Source organism: Solanum stenotomum, chromosome 5 (assembly GCF_019186545.1).
Source record: "Solanum stenotomum isolate F172 chromosome 5, ASM1918654v1, whole genome shotgun sequence".
NCBI lineage: Eukaryota > Viridiplantae > Streptophyta > Magnoliopsida > Solanales > Solanaceae > Solanum > Solanum stenotomum.
In genome coordinates, this window is record NC_064286.1 from 62,635,037 (window position 1) to 62,653,068 (window position 18,032).

General features: G+C 34.9%; 2 protein-coding genes and 1 non-coding gene across 7 annotated transcripts; all 3 read right to left on the minus strand.

Annotated features, from left to right (window-relative positions):
- Positions 1 to 358: 358 nt before the first annotated feature.
- On the minus strand, positions 359 to 9,871 carry LOC125864789 (protein fluG-like). Of its 5 annotated transcripts, none has more exons than XM_049544859.1 (19): positions 9,657 to 9,871; positions 8,806 to 8,889; positions 8,009 to 8,260; positions 7,362 to 7,427; positions 7,144 to 7,258; positions 6,963 to 7,068; positions 6,668 to 6,824; positions 6,440 to 6,535; positions 6,236 to 6,284; positions 5,770 to 6,041; positions 5,495 to 5,667; positions 2,808 to 2,928; positions 2,688 to 2,740; positions 2,475 to 2,604; positions 1,913 to 2,058; positions 1,303 to 1,527; positions 937 to 1,166; positions 629 to 786; positions 359 to 452 (listed from the first exon to the last, which is right to left on the minus strand). In XM_049544859.1, the coding sequence occupies exons 1-19, from the start codon at positions 9,804 to 9,806 to the stop codon at positions 387 to 389; spliced, it is 2,649 nt and encodes an 882-aa protein (XP_049400816.1). In that variant the 5' UTR covers positions 9,807 to 9,871; the 3' UTR covers positions 359 to 386. The 5 variants fall into 5 exon arrangements, with proteins under 5 accessions (XP_049400816.1, XP_049400814.1, XP_049400817.1 ...); XM_049544857.1 differs by lacking the exon at positions 2,808 to 2,928 and adding an exon at positions 4,740 to 4,860; XM_049544860.1 differs by lacking the exon at positions 8,806 to 8,889 and having other exon boundaries at positions 9,657 to 9,862.
- Positions 9,872 to 12,150: 2,279 nt separating this feature from the next.
- On the minus strand, positions 12,151 to 14,070 carry LOC125864805 (UDP-glycosyltransferase 73C6-like). Its single transcript, XM_049544888.1, has one exon. The coding sequence runs from the start codon at positions 13,834 to 13,836 to the stop codon at positions 12,352 to 12,354; it is 1,485 nt and encodes a 494-aa protein (XP_049400845.1). The 5' UTR covers positions 13,837 to 14,070; the 3' UTR covers positions 12,151 to 12,351.
- Positions 14,071 to 17,316: 3,246 nt separating this feature from the next.
- Positions 17,317 to 17,419, minus strand: LOC125866461 (U6 spliceosomal RNA). The gene has a single exon (XR_007446518.1). It is a non-coding gene; the product is annotated as a U6 spliceosomal RNA (small nuclear RNA).
- Positions 17,420 to 18,032: the final 613 nt, after the last annotated feature.

The following is an 18,032-nucleotide window of genomic DNA, read 5'->3' on the forward strand; positions in this document are numbered from 1 at the left end:
CGTAGGTCCCCACTTGGGAGAAAGCGCTCCCTATCAAGAATTTTTCCATGCACAAAACTCGAACCTGAAAACTTTGGTTAAGAGAGGAGCAACCTCATCTGTTGCACTAAACTCAAATTTCTAATATGAGTAATCCCAAGAACTCACAATTTGATCCCACAAAAAGGATGTAAAAACATATTAATAGAAGATTAATTAATATCTCATGATCCTCTGCTGAGAAAAAAACATAATTTCAAAGTTAAACAGAACTGAGGAACTTAAATTACTAACATGTTTTATAAAACAAGTGCATAATTAGATGAAGCAAAAGCAACAAAATTAGTTCAAATGTGATTAACTAACAATGTTATAATAAGATCATCTCACAGATACATTTGATCAACCTAATACTTGAACATAACCTCTGAATATGGATCCTTTCCACATTCACAGTAATACTTGATCTCATCCTGCAACACAAGAAATTATCATTACCAAATTATGCAAATACCTTCGTAAAAATTTCATGTGATATCCTATTTTGGCCATCACTATATATTTAACGTGGGATGTTTAATGTTACGTATGACTAAAGTTCAGACATATCCATGACATACGAAAAAAGGGGCGAAGTTTGAGAACTTACCCCACATACTCCTCTTCTGGCTTTCAAAAAATTTTCACCCATAGTTTCCAAAAACCATTCATCTGAAAATATATGTATTATAGAGCAACTAAGAGATGTAGGTAATCTTGTATCTTCGTTCTCGTCATTGTAATCAAACAGATTATAATCTTCTGGATCTGTTACACAAAGAGAAAAATAAATGACAGTTAAAGATCGAGGCAATTCTCATTTACCCTGTCCTCTTATCACGAACTATGACAGTACACTATCCTTTTTAGTCTGTTCCAAAAAGAATGTCACTTTTCGTCTGCATTTCTAAAACATACCTGCAGGGTCTGGAATTTTTAGATTATTCCGCAAGCCATCGATCCCAGCAACTAATAAAGCAGCAAAACCCAAAGGTGGATTTGCACATCCATCAAATGTTCTCAATTCAAAATTGGTAACAGCGCCGTCCATTCCAGGAGGGCTACATGTTCTCATTGTTAACTCTTTGGTTTCTGGCCCCCAACAGAGAAATAATGCATTCCACGACTTAGTTTGAAAACGTTCATAACTGCACGCGAGAAAAAGTTTTAACTTTGAATGAACCAAACATTATCTCCAAAAGATAGTTTTTACTATTATACTAAAAGAATCTGCAAAAGACTATTCGTTATGGTGACACTGGGAGTTGATAGAAAATCGCATACCTATTAGGAAGTGGGCAACTAAAGACACATATGGAACGAACATGACTTAACACTCCGGCCATGAATGATTCACCAAACTTGGACATTCCATATCGATTATAATCACTAGATGCCGTAAAGACATTTTCTCCATTCTTGGACAAACTTATGTGTACATGTGATCCACTGCCAGCATCATGTGCAGATTGATCATCTCTATACGGCCAATTTCCATCAGGAGAATACCTAGAGAAAAAATGGACAAAATGCCATAGAAGAAAGATCGCAGAATTATGTTAGTCGTTACACCAGCATATATCCTTCAATTGGTTATGATAAGGTGTTTCTTGATTCTGCAACAATGACACTACACCAGGTTACCACATTTTCGTCAAGTCAACGAAGTAAAAGAAACAACAATTCATCAACTATAACTTGAGCTCAAACTAGACCAATATTACAGAATGTACGATGGAAGTACGAATGGTATAGGTGTATGATGATTAAGTTATGCTTCATATTCATGTTTCAGAAGAAAACACATATATAAAGGAAGCAAAAGCATATCGAGATGAGCAAGTAATAGAGAAAATTGCACCTTAAGTAGATTGAGGGAAAATCTGCTACTTACTTGGGCATAAAAGTTGCCAATAGGCCATGTTTCCTTGCAATTCCTTTAATGATTTCATGTGTATAAACTAAGTTGTCAGCTTGTGTAATAGCATCTGTGTATCCCAGAACAATTTCAAACTGACCTTTCCCAGATTCCGAATGTATCTGCATATTTGAAGGCAACAACATCAAAGGAAGGTGACTTTGTCGAATCGAAAAATATTAGACAACATAGTTATCACTAGCAATAAATTCAATCCGAAGACCAGAAAACATTTTGAAAGTGCATTGACAAGATTAAGATGAAACTGCTTTCATGATTAATACTGTCATATGTAGCTAACTTTTTCGGAGACGTTCATTTCAGAAACGAAAAGTAGTTAAGGATAGTTTTAGAAGCACAGGTAATAGTAGTTAAGAATGTTGCATGGATGCCTTAGTTGAGATCTATGATCAAATAGGCGGTCAAGCACTAACACAGCAAACGCATACTAAAATTTCCGAGTAGCTGCAGTACTGCATGCTACCAATTGAAAAGCATCAGATTTTCAAAGCAAATGCTCAAGGAAATGGAATCTTACTTGTTCAATTGTAATATTCAACGACTGCAGACAAGCAACAATCTCGTTAAGTACTGAGGATGCAGCATCAATTGCTGCTGTAGAACAGTAAGGGGTCCTGTCAAATGATTGCATTACCTCTTTGTCATCCCTGTGTAATTTTATCGTTAGAACAACGAATTACAGAAGAGAAACACCTAACACAAAATATTATGGGAAATTTTCTTGACATACGCTAAAATAGTCTTCAGAATGTAAAATTCAACTTCAACGCCTACATTCATGACCTGAAAATGTAGATATATGTTAGATCAATAAGTTTTCAACTCTTGGGAAAAAGATAGTAAAACATACCAAGCCATAGTCATCCTCGAGAATTTTAGAGAATCTGCGAAGTACGTCTCTTGGACAATAATGCCATGGTTTACCAGGTTCAGTTAACATATCAGTCAAAACCATTTCCTGGTGCTTTGCCCTGGATAAAAAAATGCACATAAACATGATTATTCTTTTTTTTCTTCCCGTTAACGCTATCCACATGGTTTCAATACTACATAGGGAATTATTATGAAGGAGAGTCTTGGAGCAGCGGTAAAGTTGTTTCTGCATGTTCTATAGGTCACGGGTTTGAGCCGTGAAATCAGCCACTGATGCTTGCATTCTATATTTGATGTTCTATAGACCATGTTGCATTCAATTACAACATCTTCCTAGCAACTCCAGAAAGTCCATATATTGATCTATATTATCAATAAAACAAATTAGGCGAAATGGTTTAATAGACCCCTGTATTTGTATGAGTTTGTATTGTGAACCCTTCTACTTAATTTTTTATCAATTGAACCCTTAAACTTAATAAAACTCAATTTATCAAACCCATCTGGCCATTGACTAGGCTTATGTGGCATCAATATGGTTGAGTTGGCAAAAGTGTGTGAATTCACTCTCGTTAAAGCGAGTGATATCCTATTTAAGTTTTTTAAAAAAATAAAAAAATAAAAAAATAAAACAATAAAATAAAAAAACTTTTAAAAAAATAACTAAAAAAGGCTTTCTTCTTTCGCCAACCGGTTCACCTCCATTTTTGGCCATCTCCATCCCTGTCCAATCCATTTTTCTTTCTTCTTCACACTCTTGTCATCTTTTTTAGCAGATCTTCGCATTGGCACCTAGAGAGAGACGACGCAGGTCAGTGAAAGAAGAATGAGACGGGTGAGGGTGGGATCTGGTCACGACAACGAAGAGGTTTTCCGGTCAGATTTGGTGGTCATGGTGCGACGGAGATGAAGACGGGTGAGAAAGAGAGCACATATGGTCGCTGGCAAGAGTTGCGACTACGACTGAGACGGCAACGAGGAGCCTCCTAGCATATTTGTACGCCGGAGACAATAAGGAGTTTCTTGGCCTTCTGATACTCCGGAGAGGATGGAGAGCATAGTGGTCAGTGATGGTGAGGGGTGAGGAGCTGGTGCGGCGGCTTAGGGTTTCTGGATTTGTGGAGGTTAGAGAAGGAGGAAAGAAAATGGTGAGGGTGTGCAATGAAGATGGAGGTTGATGGGGGAGATCGTATTTGTGGTCTCGCCGGCAAGAGGAGCGGCAACAACAATGACCTTTTCCGGCAATTAGGCCATTTCACGGTGAAAATGGAAGATGATGTGAGGAGACCCCAAACTTTTAATTTAAAATAATAAATAAAAATTTAATTTGTCAAAATTGCATCAAAACTTTATGATTTTTCTTTTGTCAAAAAAGAAATTATTATAAAAATAAAAAATGATGTGGCAAATTTTATCTGACATGGCGTGTGACATCACCGCGATTGAGAATCACGATGAGTTGAAAGGGTTCAATAGGTTGAGTTTAGATGGGTTCAGGAGTCCAGATGACAAAGAGGTAAGTAGAAGGATTCACAATACAAACGCATACAAGTAAAAGGGCCCACCAGATCATTTTGCCAACAAATTATGTAAACACCTGTTTTTAACTCTAGAAACATGGTCTTTTTGCCCATCAAAACACGCGCTATTTCTTCCTATCCAAATAGTCCAGAATATGCACAAAGGTATAGTTCTCCAGATTTGCATCAAAGCTTTGTGCGTTTCTTACCTTTAGCTCGGTTAACTAGATATTAAACCAAATTTAAGAAGTTCAATACAACAACAACAACATACCCACTGGAATCTCACTAAGTGGGTCTGGGGAGGGTAGAGTGTACGCAAANGAAAATGTAGATATATGTTAGATCAATAAGTTTTCAACTCTTGGGAAAAAGATAGTAAAACATACCAAGCCATAGTCATCCTCGAGAATTTTAGAGAATCTGCGAAGTACGTCTCTTGGACAATAATGCCATGGTTTACCAGGTTCAGTTAACATATCAGTCAAAACCATTTCCTGGTGCTTTGCCCTGGATAAAAAAATGCACATAAACATGATTATTCTTTTTTTTTCTTCCCGTTTACGTTATCCAAATGATTTCAATACTATATTGGGATATATTATGAAGGAAAGCCTTGGAGCAACGGTAAAGTTGTCTCTGCATGTTCTATAGGTCACGGGTTTGAGCCGTGAAATCAGCCCCACTGATGCTTGCATTCTATGTTTGATGTTCTATAGACCATGTTGCATTCAATTACAATATCTTCCTAGCAACTTCAGAAAGTCCATATATTGATCTATATTATCAATGAAACTACTTCTACCTTTAGCTCGGTTAACTAGATATTAAACCAAATTTAAGAAGTTCAATACAACAAAAACATACCCCGTGAAATCCTACTAAGTGGGGTCTGAGGAGGATAAAGTGTAAGCAGACCTTACCACTACCTCGTGGAGGTAGAGAGGCTGTTTTCGGAAGACCCTCAGCTCAAGTTCAATATTGTTCAAACTTCCATTGCTGAACATGGGCTGAATTAAAGAGGGTCTTCCCTTATCTTCTCATATATAACATGGCAGAGGAAATATAAAGACAGCCTATAGTATACATAAGCTAAAAACAGTGGAATATATGGAGCATTAATGCATAGGTTTCAAAGCAGTACCACGGGACTCTGCATTTGGTTGATAAATCCGGAACAGTTCTGGCCTCCCCCGAAGCAGGAAGCCAAGTATCCTCTGATAAATTATCACATATCGAAGTCAATCCCATACATTCAACAGATAAGCCTAAACCATCCCTTTTCACAGAACTATTGAACCGTTGTTGCGGAATAACCTGTAAATCATGCACAGGAAATGAAAAAAATCTATCCACTTTGACAGAATTTGAATATCTTTAAATAATTCGTAATCTTAAAGAACATATGATACAACTTACACGACATCTATGTTGCCCGGAGAAATCAAGCCACATAACACGAACAAGTGTAACATCCGTCAAGGAATCGTTCTGTTCCTTCTGGAAGGAAGTTGATAAATGATGAGGTTCTACATCAGAATATCTTGAAGAAACATCAAGCTTGTAGAATTGCTTTGCAGTTTCTGCAAAAATATCTTTAACCACTGCAAGAGCTTCTGGAATCGAAAGATCACCATCTATACATGCATCACGTAGAACAGAGAATACCACCTCACGCGCTATCCTTGCACCTGTATGGAAAATGATTCCAGATTAGACCAATCAAATTTCGAAAGAAGATGCAAGCTGAGTAACTCACTTAGCTAGTGTAACTCAAGGTGCATATTGTTGGTAAAATCTTTTAATATATTCTGAAAAGAAATAGGTACAAAATCTTGTCATACCATACTCTAAATATACAATATAAGAACAATTCAGGCCAGACCTAAGTAAAAGCTTTCAGCAAATGCGAAGCCATCGGTGCTGAACATAACCTGTTAATATCCAAATATTAGATAGGAAATTGTCCACTCTTTAAGGTTACGAAAGAGTAGTCAATGAAGAATATGGCAATCCGCTATTGGAAAGATAGGTACTAAACAAGAAGGTCAGCTAATATTTGAATGTTATTGTTAAGAACATGAACAACCTTATTCATTGGCGCGAAATCCATGAGTTCTTTCACTGAGGATATCATCCTATGATAGCGAAGTTTGGGAATTGCTAATCCAAAATCAAGATAGACCTGTAATAACAGCGATTGTCCCGGTTAGGGAGACACGAGGTAAAATACAGTGCAAAAGCCCCCAAATAGCTAACTAAAAGCTGTGTCATAACATCAGACATACATGTTAATAGTTTCAGATAAAGATCTTACTTGAGGGTATACAGAAGCCAGATATGAAGCTTCCTTTGAGAACGGGTAAGAGACGTGCAAAAGCACTAACCGGTTCTTAGTGAATCTCTTATCCTCAAGAAGATTTCGAAGATTAAGGGGATTCGCTAGCCTCAAATCCAAATCCTTTTCCCCAAAACTGAAATGAAAATTATAACAATGTCACCTTTAAGGAAGGGAAGATACAAGAAATAAAGGAAAAACAGATTGCATATTATCTTTCATTTACTTCTAATCGTAAATAAGAAAAATAGCATGCAACATTTCTTTATGTTACCCTGTGTCTATCTGCATTGGCAAGTCATAACTTTGAGCCACCACCAAAGCATGCATGAAGATATAATCGAGGAAGCTCTTGTTCGAGATTCGGACAGCATTTCCACCTGAAAACATAGAAACTATCAGAATTACGCGTTCAATCATAGTGCATTACAACATCAAATACTTGCAACACTCACCACATAAAACTTCACTCAGCCCCTCCTCAGCTTCCTTTACAGTTACCTCTGTATTAATTGCAAGGCCAGTTCGATATGCAACTATACTTTTAAAGGCAGTAACTTTATCAGCTTCTGTATGTAACAATCAGGAAAAAACTCTGGAACATGACTCGTTATGCGTCTAGTAAACATGATTTATACACTATTCTAGAATCTATTGACTGAGACAAAGGATATGATTTCAACTCCTTTGAGAAATTCTCCATGAATGAATCCAGTGTCCACTTTGTTCCGTCGGTACCCTACACTAAAATAGGAAACAATAACGATATTAAAACATCTCAGGGGTAGAAGGATACAGCAAAGAAAGAATATCCCGGAGATAATAGCATGCCAACAATATGGGCTTTATCTGATGCACCAGTTTTAAATAGGTCATGATATCATAAACAACCACTGAATAAGTACATATCGACTTTTCGTCTTTACAAGCACCTCATCGACATCCGTCATCATGACTCCACAAAACATATTGAATGAATGCAGTTCACTTCAAAATAACAACAACAACAACATATGAGTGTAGTCTACAAAGTGGAGTTTGGGAGGGTAGAGTGTATGCAAATCTTACCCCTACCTCAGAGATAGAGGTTGTATTCAATAGACCCCCGACTCAAGGAAAAACAGTCTAGAAAAAGAAGTAACGGAAGTACAAGACACAACAGATAATAGCAAAAATAGCAGACAGCAACAGAACAAAATCTACAACAGAATAGTTGAGGTACATGGAATCAACAAATAGTAACAGCTATCGAAGAACAAGAGCAATACTGCAACTACTAATATGAACAAACGACAAGACAAAATGAATATATTATATTACCTTCTCAAGAATCTTCTTAGCTACATCCTCAATTCGTAGTATTCTACCGACTTTTGGTGCAAAATGTTCGTGCCATTTGATGTCAAGCTTTTTGTCCAAATCAAGTCCATCATCAATAAGTAAGGCAGAAATTCTTGCAGCTTTGAAACAAGTATTAGCACTCGAATCCAAACCAAGGTGTTGGCGAGATTCTTGAACAGCATCCACGGATAACTTCGAGCCATATAGTTCAGCAACTTCCTTCAAACTTCTCTGAAAGAAACGAAGATCGCAAAAGAGATATATAATCAATGTCTAAGAACTAGTTCCATGATCAACTACAAACTAACACAAAGCCACATAAATAATTAGAAAATGAAATGACAGGATTGTCTAATAACTAGCAATTGTAATACTGAAACTTTCATGTAAAATTGTATTTGTCACATATACACTAAAAATGTAGGCATATTCATGGAGCTTAAAAAATTGAAATCATAATCACATTCATGTAGACACCTTAACTTCACGTCAACTGACAACTAAACACTCTAACTTTTGAGAGTGCACATCTTGAACAATTTGTCCCCAAATGTGTCTCATCGACACTTGGTACTTAAATATTGGAGGTGTCTACATGATCATTTACCTCAATTGACAACTTAACACTCTAATTTTTAAGAATGCACATCTAGACACCTCATTTGACACAGACGTAACACATAAATTAGAGTTGTCTAGATGATCATTTGTAAGAAGTTGGAGCGTTCAACTGACACACTAAATGTCATTATGGTATAAGAGGGATCCTTGTATACCATTGAAATCTCCACAATTGAGCTCCTCTCCTCTTTAGGGATTTGGATTATTGGTAAAGAAACTTTGCACAAATTTGTTGGATTCTACAAAAATATTTATACAATATGTAAGTTATAGATTTAAAACCCAATAATCTCAAAGGACTATAATTCAGATCAAATAAACTTTAAATTTTAGACGCGCTCTGAGGAAGGAAATGATGTTCTATAACTTCAAAATTGAGTTAATGGGTAACAAAAAAAATCACATTTTCCTACTTATTTGAATTATTACTAATTATTTATCAAAACACAACTCAAGTAATATTTGATCATGCATAATGCCACTCCAAGTAGATAACTAAAGCAATTAAATGGAAACTTAAAGAAAAAAATACAATGGTCAAAATAAGCCTGAAGTATCATTTTTTTGCGATTTTCTATATGAACTATAGCCAATTATTTATTAAAACACACATCAAAATTAATGAGTCAGTTGTCATGTAGACAAAATATTATGATCAAAGTAAGTTGTCACGCGTTTTTTGGCGATCACATTCAAACATTTGATCTAGTCAATTTCGAAGTGGTTTTTGATAATTAATTGATTATAGTTTAAATAGGAAATGCAAACACCTATAATTTAGATATGATACTAGCCAAAAACAAAAAAGTGATACTTCATATGTAATTTTGACCATGTTCTATGACCAACAAAGCGAAAGGGGTTCATATAATAGAACATGAACTTCCATTTGTAAAAAATTCTACTTCCACCACTAGTTACTTTTTTACTGATTTTTCGTAAAACATTTGTAACGGATCACAAAATCGAATTCCCCTAGAGGTATATAATAAGAACAAAATTAAACCTTGAAATCAATGGTTTCATCTTCCTCTTTGGCTTCAGAAAAACAGCTAAGAAAAGGGACATTAGAGTCCAATGCCACAATGTTATGTGCATGAGTGTCCACAATTTCTACTGTTTCTACTGCTCTTTTTAGCTCTACAAATTTGTCCATTTTGTGTTTTAGTTAATTTGGACAATTAGTTTGTGTTTTAGTTTCACAATTAATGTGTAAACAAATCTAAAGTTCTTGTGTATACTGATCTAACTTTGTTTTAATTTGTATGGATAAAGCTTTAAAGTAGTGGATTAACCAATTTTGTATGGTTAATTTGGTTCTACATAGTTCCAAATTAAACTACTTTTTGTGGTTTGTGGTAAAGTTGTTGTGAGTGTAACATGGTTGGTAGTTAGGGGTTATTTCGGTATTAAATTTTAGATTAGCTTTTATGATTTAATTAAAATATCAAAAAGTAAATATAAGAAGATATCAAAGGGTGTCGACATCTATTATTATACCTGAAAAGTAAATTTAACCTTATATATTGATAAGAAAATGAAAAATGAGTCTAACTAATTAATTAGCTTAAAAACTAGTTTATGAAGCGAAGATTATCTAAAACTATATAAGAAAAAAATTGTCACATCCACTACATACCAATGTGGCATACAACACCTCTGCGCACTCAAGTCTGTCCATTAGAGAGTGAATTCTATAATATAAAGACCTACTATCGAGTAACCTAAAATTTGTGACGAGCTCAACTTTAATATTATTATAAGAAAATGATCTTTGAACTAATTAACTCTACCTTAAAAAATAACTTATAAATTGAAACTTGATGAAAATTATACAAGATCATATAAGAAGACAAATCCGCCATTGAAGTGGGAGACAACATACATATAATGAAAGTCGAAAGATATTCAGATTATCACTCTCTAACGTCGTCCTCTAGCTCCGCCCCATTTGCACTCATCTTAACTATTTTATTAAATATTTAATACCTTCTGTCAACCCATATTAACTAAACTTTATCAAAAAGTACTTAAACAAATGTGAAAAAACAAATCACCTACTATTTATCTTTATTTGATATGAGGCCTAATGTCTCTTCAAATTGAAAATGCCAAAGAGTCTTATAGAAATCAAAGTAGAGAAGAATATATATAAGGTGTGTCACTGTTTAATTATCCAATTATGTTTGAAGTGTCAAAGATAAATATGATGATTCAACAGAAACTTTTCCAATTTGGAAAAAATTATTTTGTGTCTCGTACAATTGATACAAATGAAATTCCTTTCTTGTCTCACAAATTTTAAATCAACTTTGTTAATGTCACACAAATAAAAAACATAATAGTTATTTTACCTATAATAGGACATATCCCTAGACATACGCTATAAAAAAACATGTTTATATATTATGTCATTAAGTAAAATATATCGTTAAAGATAATATACTATTAAAAATAATTTAAATATAACATATTTTCTACATAAACGAAGCTAAAAAACATACATTTTAATTAATTAAAGGTGCATGAATAATCCTTCGTGCACGAGATAGTAATGATAGGAGATTAACCAGTCGAGATCGAGTAATCTCAAGGATTTTAGCCGTGCTTCTCCTACTCTGACTTAATTATATTGAATTATATATCATAAATATTAAAATCAAAATTTACCGATAATGGAGGGACCAAAAATCTTATCATCTCAAATTAATAATTTATTTGGCGGTCATTTGTTGATAAAACTTATTAAATTAAATATTTTACGTTGTGGACTCTGCATTTTTTGCAATAAATATTTAAACCACTGTTTGTTTTTTTAAAATAATAATATAGCAACTTGTCGTATTACTATAATGTATAATCTCTCCATTTCAACAATATTTAATTTGATTTGACTCTCAAAACAGCAAGTGGAGAAGGATCTAGTATAGTAGAATCTTGATAAAATAACAAAAACGGTCCTTTTATGTTTGAGGGTAGATTTAAAATAATAGTTGATATTTATTATTTTTGCTCGATTTCGAGAGTATGGTGTAACTTTTTGAGGTGTAATTTTTGCTGCTTCTTCTTTTTGGTGTTAGATGTCGTTTATGATATCACGGTCTCAGAGATTTGACGATAATTTCTATGTGTGTGTATTGTTTTCTAGTTCAGTTACCACTTATATCTAAACTTTCAAATTGCTGGTGAGAGTTCAATTCCCTCTTCTCCTACCCCCAATGAAAAGAAAAACGATCTATGACACATGACTTAGTTCTCTTGCACTTTCTAGATTATGAAAGAAGATCGGATTCCTAAAATGTCTGTGCAGTCCCTCAATTATAAACGTGGGGTGCAACACATTCATAAGAAGGCAAAAATAGAATGAAAAGAAAAACGATCTATGGCACATGACTTAGTTCTGTTGCACTTTCTAAATTATGAAAGAAAAATGTGGGGTGCAACACATTCATAAGAAGGCAAAAATAGGGGGAAACATACATTTGGTTGGAGAAAGAGTAGCTAACTATAATAATAGACTTTTACTGTTAAACCAACTCAAAGTTTCACACTTGAACAGACATTACTGAAGCAAATTGAGACAAAAAAACACACACACAATTATATTCCTAAATGACACAAATCACAATTCAGGGGGAACGGTTTATTTATACCTGACTATATAATTCTGAAAAAATTGTTGTTTTTCTAGAGAACTATTATCAAGAACTTGCTTCAACACTGCTAAAACTCTGTTGCATAATATCATGAATCAAAGTCTCTATGTTTATGTAAGATGAGCCACCTTCCTCTAATGCCCTCTTCGCCATTTTCGCGATCTCTTTTGCCTTTCTACGTCGATCTTCTCCTTCTACACCCTCATCGAATATTGTCTCAATGGCGTTCTTTACGCCTTCACGCTTCATAACTAGTCCTGATTTTTCTTCCATTCCCCACGCAACAGCAGCCTTGACTCCCACACTGACACCAGTGCCTAACACTTGTGTGATCAATTTCTCATTAATAAACTGTTCAGCAAACAATGGACAAGTAATTATAGGTAAACCGGAACAGCACCCTTCTAGAGTTGAATTCCATCCACAGTGCGTTAAGAAAGTGCCTACAGATGGATGAGACAAGACAAGAATTTGAGGAGACCAGCCTTTTATTAAAAAGCCTCTTCCTTGAATCCTCTCTTCAAATTTTTCTTCTTCAATCCATTTCTCTAACTCTTTTGATTTCTCTCCTCCTCTCAGTACCCATAGGAATGGCCTATTTGATGCTTCTAAGCCTAACCCAAGTTCCACAAGCTGTGAACATGTTAGGCCACATATGCTACCAAGACTTGCATAAACCACAGAGTTTGGTTCTTGCAAGTCAAGCCACTTGATGCATTGGTTCTGTTCCAAAGACACATTTTTGCCCCTTGCAGCCTTTTCGGATTCCGATTTGTTGCAAGCTGAGACAGGGCCAATGCACCAGACTTTCCCACTTTTGATCTTCTTGAATTCTTTAACATATTCAAGTTCCAGTTCCTCAAATGTATTGACAATAATCCCATCTGAGATGGATTCAGCAGCAACCATCTTATTGCGAACATCGACTAAATCAGGTGAACCTGGATTCAGATTTTCAGGCAATTGTGCTTTAGTCAGCTCAATTCTATGAGGCAAACCTGGTACAACAAAAGACTCAAACTTTGACACATTCTCATGAACTTTGGAACTCTGCAACTTTTGTGTGCATGTGGCAGAAAAACAGCCCATACCATCAAAGAAAATCCTAGGAACTCTAAACTTACGCGCACTATCGACAGTCCACGCCATGTTTTTCCCAGATATTATGCAACAAGGACTAGGCTTAAGATCACTGAACAATTCTTCAAATGGTTTTTGCAACATGCTAGCAGCAAGAAAGAAATCCCTGATCGAATCGCGCGAAGGTAAGGAATCCATGTTCTCACATCCCTCAGGCAAGCCAACTTGTACTGCTGGAAATTTGAGTTCATGTACTCTAATCTGAAGGCCTGATTTGATAGAGGAATCAATACCTGATTTGAATCTGATAGTGTTAAGGGGTGTAGAAATTATAGAAACAATTACACCATGATGTGCTAACAATTTAGCTAAGTCAACCATAGGGATGAGATGGCCAGGGGACATTAAGGGTACAAGAACAAAGTGAAGTTGAGATTTTTGAGCAGCCATTGAGTGATACAAATTTTGCTCTTCAGTTAGCTTGATGAATCAGGAGAGTGTGAGAATTTAAAGTAGCTTTCTTGAAAGTTGAAAATCACTCTCTGGAAGTGAGATGCAACTCAAACTTCCTTTAGTAATGTTCTGAACTCAGGTTAGAAGGCCAAAACTACCACCAGGCTTATAATCCTATGGAGAGACTCAGAAGCGGGTCAAATTTAAAGTTTATGGGTTCTGAATTGTATCCATAGTGTAGATACAATTGTCACTATCCCCTTCTATATAATAATAATAAAAAAGTACTCCATTTGTTTCAATTTGTTAGTTTTACTCTTCTTTTTAATCTGTTCAAAAGAAGATGTTTTTTTCACTTTTTAGTAACTTTTTAATTCTAACTTTTCACATGACATGTTTAAGACTACACGATTAAAGAATATTTTGGTACATTTTAAATATCTTTAGTTTAAGACCACAAGATTCAAAAGTTTTCTTTACTTTCTGAAACTCCGTTATAAGTTAAAATCAGACAATCAAATCGAAACAAAGGGAGTAACTCTTTTTAGAGAAAAAGGCCAAAGCTAGAGGTAGGATAGGTATAAAGTGACATGAGGATACACAAACCTAACTCTCAATATATGCCTATCTTGGTGGATGATGTGAAAGCTTAGCAATGGAAGTCAACATACACAGGTCATGTCATGTAGAAAACTGATGTTTAAATTATAAACTGCATGCCTGTGTGGTGCTTGTTTAATTTATTTTCTCCCTCTTTGTCCTATGTTTTTCTAATTGAAAGTGAAGGGATAAATTATTCACACAATCATGTGATTGGATATGGAGGAGAAGAAATACAATGTACTTACTAAACAAAAGAGACTTGAGCATATTTTATATTCCCTTCATTTCAATTATTTGTTTTATTTTCCTTTTGATAAAAGAATGTCACTTTCCTAATTTGACAAATCTTTAATTTCAACATCATATATCACATGTTTAAGACTACAAAATAAAACGACATTTTTGGTACATTATACATATTCAAAAGTCTTTCTTTACTTTCTTAAACTTTGTGTGAAGTCAAACTATGACAAACAAATTAAAACAGAAGAGGGAATATTATTATTTTGTTCCTTTTCTCTATCCAATCACTAGAGTGTGTTTCCCTCTCTCTTGATGTTTTAATTGAACTAAGCAGCAGGAAGGGAAATTACAGGAAAACTGATGTCCAATTGGAGAAAAAAGAAAATAACTTACTGAACAACCAGATGAAATACTTACTAGATTCCATCGAATTCAAAACTCATAATATATTGCTGCAATGCTAAATTATGAGTTTTCTCTGACAATAGAATTTAATGAAGATGGAAAGTATTAAAGTCTTTGCAGGGCTGGAAGTTAAGTCATTATCATCTCAGAATATTATTAGTAAAATTTTCAGTATTTTTTCTTGTCCTGTCACCTACTGGTCATTTGGCAAGTTCATTGAATTAAGCTTCAGAAAGATACGATTCCCAAAGTAACAAAGGCATTAAATAGTCCATGTTCCATGTTGGTAATAGGGCTAACATAACTCTTAAAGGGCAACCAAACTCAGTTTAATCATAATAAGGATTGCAAGTTGCAATGGCTGCCAACCTTAATTTTCCCTTTATAAAAGGGGAAATGCATTTCCACTGTCCTAATAAATGAATCAGATCAGGTGTAGCTTAGTGATCAATAAACTGAGTGCAACAATAATATACTCAGTGTGATCCTATAAGTGGGGTCTAGGGAGGGTAGGATGTACGCAGACTTTACCTCTAGTCCTCTACCTTTACGGGATAGAGAGGTTGTTTCCAACAGACACTCGACTAAAAAAAAATTCAATAAATTGAGTGCAAATCTTGAAAACCAAGGTTCAAATCCCAACAGCTTCATAAAAACACTAGGTAACCTTTTCTCTTGTCTGCCTAATTCTTGGTGCACTTGAGCCAAGGGTCTTTTGAAAACAGTCTCTCTACCCTCTTAGATCCTACTTGTGGGATTTCACTGGATACGTTATTGTTGTTGTTGTCTGCCTAAGTCTTGGTAGGCAAAGTGACTTCAATGCCTGTACTAGTGGAAGGTAACAGGTACTTGTTGGAGTTGTCGAGGTGTGCGTTGACCCAGACACCAGCTTTAAGGGGAAAAAATAATGAATCAGATCATTGAGACAAACACGGGCTCCACATAAAGGATCAACCATAGAAAGGGTTTTTCCAAGAATCAATACGTAAGCGTTCAATGACTTGAAAAAGATAATTATTGTAATGAGAAGAAAATATACAAAATTATTCGTTGTCGAAAAATAAGAATTTACACAATGAGCAAATCCCTCTACTAAGCTGATATAAAAGCACAGTTTTACAAGTCATAATGATGAGACTTACAAACAAAGATCAGAGGCTTACAAGTTACAAATAGCAGAAAATGTTGTTGGCCACTGCACATGTTAAACCAACATAAGGGCTAGCAAAACTGAGATACAACCTGAGACACTCCAGGCTCCAGCTTTGGTTTAGACTGATCACATGAAGCTCATCGAACGAAAGAACTTCAAAACTCAGCAAGTTATAGTTCACATCAAAATCATAATTCTGCTAGCAGGTTCTGGCTCCTGTCCACAAGCTTGAATTGATTTCTTCGAGACGGGCAGAAGAACAATTGCTCCAGAAATTGCATCTGCCGAATGGCTAGCTGTACCCACAACAAAACCAATAACCTAAAAGTGAAGGATCTCAAAAAGATTTAGTTCATGCACTTAATCATATAACCAATCCAAGTGATGATTCTTATAGTAAAAAAATTGTAGTAAAATAGCAAGACTAGTAGTATGATCAATCACAAATATTATGAAAGAATTTCATGCAATAACTAGTAGTATTGTCACTCAAGCAGAGCTTACGAGAATGTTGTCACATTAAGCTAAGTTGCTTGAACTCATAAAAAATGTTGTCACACCCGTGTTGAATCCTCCATACACTGCTTTTGAAGCATCCGACACGCACCCGACAACATTTTTTAAGAGTCCAAGCAAGTCTAAGTCTAGGCATACTCTTCCTCAAGTTCATTTTTAAGTAATTTGCCTAAAATCAAAGTCAGCAAGAACAATTATAAATGGAAGCCATCGTTAATTAGTTTAATCTCCAACACCAAATAACACAAATCTTCCTTCTGCTTTAAAAAATTAAACAATATTTCACCACTCATTCACCCGATTAACAGAAAAATATTTCACATTTAGGAAAGACAAAAACTTTGCAATTATAAACTAATCTAAAGTCTAAAATTCGCCAATCTAAAGTAATTGCTCCAATATAATATTCACAGGAGACTTAGCAAACTACATAATACACAGATTAATTTCAAAAGCAAGTAGCTCTCTACATAATCGAAACAAAGAGAAAAAGATGGTAAAAATCAGGATTGTAGGGTTTATCGAAGAAGAAGAAAAAACGGAGGAAGATTTGGCAAAAAAATTTGGACCATTTCTCGATTTGTGCGTGTCATCCTTGCGCAGGGGCCATGCTAATCTTCTCTGTATCGTTCCAATTTTATCGGATGTCCCCGAAGGGACAAACATTCATCTAAGAGTTCCGCCATATAAACACAACGAAGCTTCTTTCCCCAGGCGATGAGGGAGAACTGACAAGTCAGAACAAACTGGTTGGATTTAATTGGGCCTCTCGTTTACGGCCCACTTGGCTGATAACTAAATGGGCCGGACGATTTATTCTTAATTCTTAAGCTGTGTAGCCATTGTAAACAAGTAATTACTAGGAAAAATTACTGAAATACACGTCTTATGTTTTCTTTATTTTCAATATTTTCGTCTATTTCTAAAAACCTCTAAAATCCCTTATTTCTCTCCTAATTCTAAATTATCTTATAATGTATCCGAGCTAGTTTTTAATGTATCAGAGCTACATATTATGTATCCGATTTGTTTTACTTTTTCAGGGATTAATGTAATTACAAACTAAATAGGAATATATTGTAATTTCATATTAAAACTATGTGATTCCTAAAATTTATACTTACTACTATAGTCCCTTTGGAAATACGGAAAAATAATCCATTTATACTTTTCTCCTGATTTCTAAAAATAGTTATANCTCTAAAATCCCTTATTTCTCTCCTAATTCTAAATTATCTTATAATGTATCCGAGCTAGTTTTTAATGTATCAGA

Excerpts from the sequence above, each read along its gene's own strand:
- LOC125864789 (XM_049544859.1), bottom strand. The coding sequence starts at position 9,806 with ATGGACAAATTTGTAGAGCTAAAAAGAGCAGTAGAAACAGTAGAAATT. Across the intron at positions 2,741-2,807 it reads TCGAGGATGACTATGGCTTG|GTCATGAATGTAGGCGTTGA; the intron begins GTATGTTTTACT and ends CTACATTTTCAG. Across the intron at positions 787-936 it reads AAAAATTCCAGACCCTGCAG|ATCCAGAAGATTATAATCTG; the intron begins GTATGTTTTAGA and ends TTTGTGTAACAG.
- LOC125864805 (XM_049544888.1), bottom strand. The coding sequence starts at position 13,836 with ATGGCTGCTCAAAAATCTCAACTTCACTTTGTTCTTGTACCCTTAATG.